This window comes from Lingula anatina, chromosome 1 (genome assembly GCF_051362555.1).
Source record: "Lingula anatina isolate TDL-2025a chromosome 1, LinAna3.0, whole genome shotgun sequence".
In the NCBI taxonomy this organism is placed as follows: domain Eukaryota; kingdom Metazoa; phylum Brachiopoda; class Lingulata; order Lingulida; family Lingulidae; genus Lingula; species Lingula anatina.
Window position 1 is genome coordinate 9,825,404 of NC_141767.1, and position 8,749 is coordinate 9,834,152.

The 8,749-nt window shown below is 33.0% G+C and overlaps 2 protein-coding genes across 2 annotated transcripts; one reads left to right on the forward strand and one right to left on the reverse strand.

Annotated features, from left to right (window-relative positions):
* The first annotated feature begins 227 nt into the window (after positions 1-227).
* Positions 228-3,006, forward strand: LOC106155466 (ribosome maturation protein SBDS). The gene is made up of 6 exons (XM_013530335.2): positions 228-469; positions 702-831; positions 1,294-1,494; positions 1,615-1,699; positions 1,873-1,961; positions 2,196-3,006. Exons 1-6 carry the CDS (start codon positions 342-344, stop codon positions 2,319-2,321), a joined length of 759 nt encoding a protein of 252 aa, XP_013385789.1. The 5' UTR covers positions 228-341; the 3' UTR covers positions 2,322-3,006.
* Positions 3,007-3,015: 9 nt separating this feature from the next.
* LOC106155461 (mevalonate kinase-like) lies at positions 3,016-8,745 on the reverse strand. Its single transcript, XM_087016570.1, has 10 exons — positions 8,573-8,745; positions 8,246-8,396; positions 7,659-7,806; positions 7,269-7,393; positions 6,895-7,008; positions 6,594-6,642; positions 6,368-6,458; positions 5,983-6,099; positions 5,526-5,679; positions 3,016-5,099 (listed from the first exon to the last, which is right to left on the reverse strand). The coding sequence occupies exons 1-10, from the start codon at positions 8,705-8,707 to the stop codon at positions 4,993-4,995; spliced, it is 1,191 nt and encodes a 396-aa protein (XP_086872696.1). The 5' UTR covers positions 8,708-8,745; the 3' UTR covers positions 3,016-4,992.
* Between the last annotated feature and the right edge of the window lie 4 nt (positions 8,746-8,749).

An 8,749-nucleotide genomic window follows, 5' to 3' on the forward strand; every position in this document is an offset into this window, starting at 1 on the left:
TGTTGTTGGTTTTAAAGTAGACTAAAGTAAGCACAAGTTATTAGTTGTGATCGAACAATGGGTTTAAATTATCACTTATATGCCCAAAAGTCATTATTGCCCATTTTCCCCAAAAAAGTGATAACATTTTATTTGTTTTCACATATATTTTATACATGTGTGAATCTAGTGTAAGATACGACCGCTAAGACTTTGGTACCTCTTGGCAAATATCCCCTCTTTTTTGTTTGGAGATTAATTCACGATTTCCAGATTGCGCTGCATGTTGCAAGCTGCAACCACAGGATAAATACTGCAGTAGCTACGAAATATGTTATAACAGACAAGACATTAATGCAAATATGTCCATATTTACTCCGACTAACCAGAAAAAGCTTACCAATGTTGCTGTGGTACGCATGAAAAAGGCTGGCAAGAGGTTTGAGATCGCCTGTTATCCAAACAAAGTCACATCATGGAGAAACAAAGTGTATGTTTAGTTTCATTCATTTCTTTAATTTATTGGAGAGTAGTGAATTCCTTTTTTCGTCCATGAAATATAACAAAGTTTTGATGTACAGGTTAAAAAGTAAAATTGGATGTAAATGTCATTGACACTTTAATTGATGGTACTGCATTATTACCAGCACTACAGTACAGTGTAATTGGTGTGTCAAATCTTTCTCATTCCTAATATTTGTCAAGTTTTTCTATCTTAACAGCGAGAAAGACATAGAAGAAGTACTGCAAACTCATGCAGTTTTCCTCAATGTTTCCAAGGGCCAATTAGCCAAAGCAGAGGACCTACAGAAGGCGTTTGGCACAGATAACCAGGAGGAGATCTGCCTAAAGGTACTTACCCAGTTTTTCTGTCTACGGTTTGTACTGTAACATGCCTGGAATTATTGTAGTATGATAACATTTTAGCCAACTGCCAACTTTGTTCTAATTTGTCAAAGGAAAATGCTTAACATTTTACCATGGTAAGTGCCAGAATTGTCCTTTATTTTAACATTTTGATATGGATAAAAGTATTCAGTAATTTAGTGAATAATTTTTTTCTTATTTAGCCCACATTGCATTGCATATATAGAACATTGTATACTAATGTACAAATCACTAGCAGTCTTTAGTCAAGGTACCACAAACCATCTGTCAAACACATAATTTACTGTACTTTAACTTAATTGACCAGATCATTTTTTCATAACAAGCTGGCAATTAAGTCATCAAATTCTTTAAACATGTTTATTGTCATTTTTTGTCAAATTGGTAAACTTATAAATGTATCCATGCATTCGGTACATATTTCAGATATTAGCAAAGGGTGAACTACAGGTCTCAGAGAAAGAAAGGCAAGGGCAGCTGGAGTCAATGTTCAGAGACATAGCCACAATAATAGCAGACAAATGTGTCAACCCAGACACAAAACGTCCCTACACTGTGACCATGATTGAAAAGGCCATGAAAGATGCTCATATCTCTGTGAAACCATCCAAAAGTACAAAGCAACAGGTTAGTGATTGAAAAGTAAATTAATTTGCTAATTAAGAGGTACTGTAATTTGTAATGCAATTTAAATGTAAGCTTAAACAATTTGCAAAGTTCACTTAGTGAAAATTTTACCTTTTTCAGGCACTTGAAGTAATCAAGGAGTTAAAAGAATTTAAAGGCATAAATATTGAAAGAGCTCAGATGAGACTAAGGATAGCCATTGCAGGTCTGTGTGACATTTTATCCATGTAATATGAAAATACACTGTATGCCTTATCTAAAACAATTAGAATATTTTGTACATTAAAGCAAATGACTCTTTAGTCAAACATTTAAAGATTTTTCATGTTCATTTATTTATTTATTTGCAAGAAGTGGATAAATGTGTTATCTTTGCAGCTAAAGATGCCAAGAAACTTAAGGATAAACTAAAAAACTTGTCAAAGAGTGTGGAGTCCGAAGAGTCGGACGGAGATGAATTGGAAATGGTAGGAATTTTACCCATATGCCCACTGCAGGTTTTAAAACAGCTAAATGAATACCAATTCCATTATCTACGTTAAGTAATCAAATACCAAATTAGCTTAAGGATCTGTATTTGATGCAAGGTAATTTGAATGATAATAACATCTTCTTATCCAGTAATTTGGGATGTACCAAACAGGGCACATTGAATTTTAATTGCCTGTCAGTGAATTCCCCCCTGTATTTCTGAATTTTAGGTTATACTAATAGATCCAGGGTGCTACAGAGAAATTGATGATCTGGTCAAAACCGAAACCAAAGGCAAGGGAAGAATAGAGATGTTGAGCTTAAAGGAAGTGGTGGAAGGAGATGAAAAATTTTAATGAATACATTAAAAAGGACTCGAGTTAAAAACCAGCAGTTGGAAGATTTATGATAAAGAAGGATTGTTTTCCAGTCATACAGGGTTGATTGAAAATGGACAGATTAACTACTAGTAGCTTGAAATATGGTTAGCTATTTTTGATTGTGGGCATGAAATTCTAAGAATACCTTTGAGGGTAATATTTGGGAACATGGAGACTAAACAAGCAGGCAAATTGAATAGCCCCGAACTAACCAGCAATCTTTGCTCCGCTCAAAACATGTAGTCAGTTTTGTCAAACTGGATACTTTTTCCGTTTTTTCTTATGCTTATTTTTTACCATTTTAGAAAACGTTGTTATCATGACCTTATCCTGTGTGGTTTTGTTTTCTATTTAAACCAGGTATTTGCTTAGTGCAGCAGACGCTTATCTATTATAAAAGGTTGAGATTTAGTTGATATATGTCAGTCCTTCATATTGGACTGTAGGATGCTTATGTTTTCTTTATTGAAGCTGCTGCTCCAGCCATTTGATTTTGCAATATCAAAACTTGGTTTTGAAAAGTTTAAAATATTTGTTTATTATTTATACATTGTTAAGTGTCAGGTGATGGGTGTCCACTTGCACTTGCCCTGGCAGGTTAAAGACAAGTTATATATTTAAGTTATATAAAGAACCTTTTAAAATAGTTTTCTTACTGCCAGCAAGTATGTTTTTTTTTTGTATTTTAAAACAGTTTACTTCAATAGATCATTTAAAAAATTAAAACAAACCTCATTTTTACAAAACGTCATCATGGAAAATGGATGAGTAGTACTTGTTTTAACAATTTAAATTTAGTTAACAATACTAAATGCCATGTGCATCAGTGCAAAATGCATCATTTTAATGCCTTAGTAAAAATGCTAAAAAATACTTTGAATTTGACTTTTATTTTGTTAAGTATGACTAGTACAATTCTTTCATCTCAGCAATACTCTTCGTACAACTGGAACTGTGGATTGACTTTTTTATTTGGTGCCAAATATCCTAATCTTAATTCGTATACCCCTGACAAATATTGACAAAAAAAGATCAAAATCTGTCTTCAATATTGTGTACACCATTAATCAACACTGATTTTTGTATTCTAAGTACTTCTAAGGATATAATACATGGCTGTATCTGGTGCAAAATAAGTACAATGTATGCTTCAATCAAGTTTTTCCTAGTTATATTCTCGGAAAAGAAGAGAGATGTCCAAACCTCGACCATTGATCTTCTATCAGAAATGCACAAAATCCTCAATAGTACAGTAGTTCAACAACTAAGGCAACCCAACATTCCCTCATAATGTTTTTTTGTTTTACATTAGGGAACTGTACAAAATAGATCATAACACTTGAGCAAAATGTCTATGGCATACAAATTTGATCATGGCACATTCATTTTTAAACAAGCACACCTCAAAGAGGATATTAATTAAAAGCAATTTCATACCCTTCACTGTCTGGACTGGCTCCAGGAAAACATTTTTTCCTGTCAATCAAACTGCTGTTTAATTTCAGTCATATCAAAATGGTCACAAATTTCAATAAATTTAGTCCCTAGCCAGTAAAACATTTAATATTAAAGCCAAAATATGAAACTAGAATAGGTTTGACTTGAACTAACAATGTTGGAGTTACCACAGACTATAAGTATCATTCTACTTTCAACTACAGTATAACTTTGCAAAGACAGAAAATGTTATCTAAAGCTTTGGTCCAATCAGTTTTGTTTACTTTTTTAGTAACCTTTGATTGTGAAATGCTTTAAGATTACATGGAACTTTTTAAAACTCTGTTACAAGGGGTATTGCTTATTATATGCACTTGGCATATTGCACAAGGTAACATCGGTAAATACTATGACTGGTGTAAAAAAAATCTTTGACAGTGTCGTATTACAATGTCGTATCACTCATTTAACTGGTACTGTAACAGTATGTATTGAAAACGTAAAACAACATGTACGCACAATTTGTTACCCTGCTTTACATAAATTAGTGAGTATTTTTCAAAGGACTAGAGCAGTTGCAACATCCTGAAGGGCATTAAATTGTTAATTACAAATGTTCAAAATTTGAAAGAAAAACTGAAAGATATGTCATTTGTCTGATCTATTCATTTAAAGTAGTCACACCACACACTTCCAATTTGAAATTAAATTTAAAATTAAATACAAATTATTGCATTCTATGTAAGAACAAAACCTGATTCAATAATTGCCGAAAAGAAAATGTCAAGTCAAATCATTCAAACCCTATATAATTATTTATTAAATGGAGCGAACATAGTGTTTCTATAATATACTCAAGACCAATTACAATGCAAAACCAGAAACAAACATAAAACAGCTGTTTTCAGAAACGTGATACCAGCCATAAGAAGACATAAGGGGAAATAATGATATACATAACAGTAAGATGAAATATGAATAAAAATAACTTTTACTCGATCTGTGGTACTATCATAAATTTCACATGACAAAAATATGGGAGAAACAATTTTACAACACAGTTGTCAAAAACATAAATGAGAACATAAATAATTATCTATGATTGTACCTCTCAGTACATGTAAAATCGCTCCCTCTGCCAGTCTCCCAGTTACCATACTGTTATATATGTAAGGTCACACCCTCTGCCAGTCTCCCAATTATCATACTGTTATACATGTAAGGTCACACCCTCTGCCCCAATGCCAGTTTCCCAGCAATCAAAACCTTCTAGAGATAGCTGCTGGATCACACAGTCTAAAGTTTCTTTGGGAACATCTGAAAAGTATAACTAGGTTTAATGCTTGTTCTATGATTATTGTTATTAATATATAACAATTTATGATAAGTAGAAATAAATTGGCAAAAATATTGAACCAGAAATGGACATTTTTATACTGATATTAAAATAAATTCCATTTTTTATTTTATAGCAATTTCATTCACTTGCGTACAAAATAAGGAATTGAAAGATCAACAAAGAACTTTCCAAATATTACTGGTTATCATTTCGAGCGTTCAGAGTGGGCTGACAGTTATGTAAATTGCTCACATATTTTTTTAAAAGTTCTTATAAATAAATATTTCTTTGGTTACATTTTGTTGACTCTAGATACATGATGTATGACCAATTACAGACATGGTCAATCAGCACATCAGACAAGGACAAGTCTACTCACAGCTGAAAAAATATATTAACCTCACCTGGTCTGATAAGAGCAAAGGCACAGCCTCCTCCTCCTGCCCCAGTGAGTTTAGAACACAAGCCATTGGCTTTAGTTATCTGAATTACTTTTTCTAATGCTATATGACTGACTCCTATAATATCTAGCTGTTGCTGATTAATGTATATGAGTTCCTGAAGAAGACAAAAATTTCAATGAATTAAAAGTAAATTTTGCAAAAACATTAATCTGATATGGAATTTTTAATACATGGGTCTTTAAATGGACTAAAAGGCCAAGTTAACTTTCGGGTTTGTTCACTTCATGTTGATAGAAAATTCCTAGAATATTCTTCATAGAAATCCATTATGTAGACAACGTTTAAATATAAATATCAAGTTCTTTAGCAATATAGAAAAGGCATTGGCCAAGAACATCAAAATCACAAATGGTTGAGAAACTTGAAATACAAACTATGACACTACAGATGTACTTACTTCTAATTGCTTATAATATTCTTCTGCTTTTCCTTTGTACATTTTCTCAAAGAGAATGAGACATTCTTTTGCCACGGCTTCCATTGTGTCCATCACTGCACTCATTACAACTGTGGACTAAAAGAGTTCCATAAATATATGACAGGTTAGTTAACAGTTAAGCTTAATTAATTCTGCTAATAAGTCCAAACCTGAAATCTTTCACTGCTATTAATGGTATCAATTTGCAATGCCAATTCCTAACAAGTAGACTCCTACAATTCAAGCATGAGTAAATCAGTTAAAATATATTGTTGAAATTTCTGTTTTTGGATAGGTATGAAACAAAATATAGCAATAAAATTTTAATTTTCACTCTCTGAATGTGGAGGAATTACAGTCTTACTTTGTCATATTTTTTCTTGACTGATTCCACCAGTGTCTTTGTGCTTCGTGGTACTTTAGTATTAACCAAAAGAATTCTAATGGAAGGAACTCTAAAAATAAGAAAGTATAACCATCAAGGAAGAAAATTAAGTCTGAGGAAATGAAGTGGACATCAAACGCAAAATAATGTTAGAAAATACACTGAATTAGAATAAGAAAATCTCAATGACTAGATTTACACTTACTGGGACAATATTACTGGCTCAGAACCTTTGGTGAATGAAACAGCATGGCCTACAGTAATAGAAAAAATTAATTATATTTGTGAAAATCAAAATTTAGATAGCCATAAGAAAATCTGTGATTATAGTTGAATGTCATACATTGCTTGTGTTAGCGCACAGTTTTGCTGTTGTACATGTTACTAAGTAACACAAAGTGTACACGGTATATGTGTTGATAGAATCAGTTGGTCGTAAATGTAATACGGGTTGTTGGTCTAAATTAATGAAATAAATTACTACTCTATTAAAACTCATTTCTTACCATAAGTACTAACAGAATTATCAATTCCTGAAGGTTTTCCATGAATGACCTTCTCTGCTTGAAATGCCCAAGCATTGATTAGCTGGAGATCTTTTTCAGACCACTTCCCACTAGCTGTAAGAATATTTATGTTCAAATTATTGAAAAAATCATATGTTTTATACTTTATATTTAGACATTGCAAAACATTTTATTTAAAATAAAATTTTATTACCAAAAACAAATACATAATTACGGGGATAATAACTAGTGTAATTAATTATCCTGAGCATCTAAAAGTTGATGAAATTGATCAGATGCACTTTATCAATTCTACTTTTTGCACAGTTTATTCAATTTCAACTCATAAAAAAAGTCTGTGTCAAAAGTCTTACCTGAGATCAGATTTTTGTGCAGCAGTAAGCTTGCAGCTAAGCAGACAGAGTATGCAGCCGAGGAGCCCAGGCCTGCACTCACTGGGAGCTTGGACTCAATACGGATCTCTAGTGGAGTTAAAGTTCTAAAACCAATACCAGACTTTTAGCATGTAGGTAATATATATATTTATATCATATTCTTTTCAAGTTATACTGGGGAAAACATGTACACAAACATGTAAATATATATTGATTGAACACTATTTTTATTTAACAAGGTTATAAAAAGAAAAGTTTGGAGTTCACTTTACAGCATGTTTCAATATGGATCTCACTTTAATTGTTTTTATGGCATGGTAAAGGCAGAACAAAAAAGATAAAAACAAAGTAGTATCTGCCATTGCTTACTTTTGTGACCCTACAATGGCACAGTAGAGATAGAGGAAAGAGACCAGTGCTAATGTCTTTGTGTCTGCGCTGTCATGTGGAATGCTAGCAAAGGTCTTCAACTTCTGAAGCAACTCTTCTGATGGAGGTGCTGGTTTTTCAGGATCACCTGGAAAATAAAACAGTAATCTTTGTAAAAATCTAAACAGTAGTTTATTTTTGGAAGAAAATAAAATTGCAGTTTTCAAATAAAATAGTTCAATTTTCATAGTTCAATGATGATTGTATTTGTAAAACTTATAAACTTGATGACAGTGCAAATATCTTGCATGCAACAAGAATCCGTAAAAAGTGTTAACTTAATAGTTCCAACTAAATGTTTGTGTCTATAACCTAGTCTTATTTGGGGGCATCAATTCCTAAAAGAGTAGATTCATGTGAATACTTAGCATGCCCATGTGCATATTGAAATCTGTAAGTTAAAAAAATAAAAACGTGTAATAGGTTATTTCCATAGGTACCTAAAAAGTTAATGCCTCATCAATGAGAGCGTGAGTATGACCAGTTAATTTACAAGTGTTAAATATGAAAGTGTCGGTGGAACATACACACTGGCAGGGCCACTGCTGCCGCAATCTCTGGGACACTCCAGCCCACTTCCACGCCAATATCTGGGAGGTGCAGGAGGACGTCATCTTTATCATGGATGGTTTTAATGTGGAGGGTTGTACGGAGAGAAAGGGCTGCAGCGACAGCAAGCTGAAAATTTGGCCGACGCAACGTTTAAGCAATAAATTAAAAAGGCACATAATGTATCACTAGCACAACTGTACACAATGCAAATCGGTATTCAGAATCTTTTTCAGATATTGAATTATTTCAATAAAATTTAAGAAATAATATTTATTGCAAAAGTTTCTTTCACGTGGCATTACCTTTCCGTAGACCACAGCATGTTCACCGTGGAGAATAATCTTTCCTGGTGCGGACACTACGAACTCTTTGCTCACCATTCCGACAGTGTTACCATGCAAAGTCAACAGAGCCGCGTTGTCACACCATTTTTTCATACAGTGCTCTCCTGATGAGGTGATCGGAAGTCACAGGCCGCA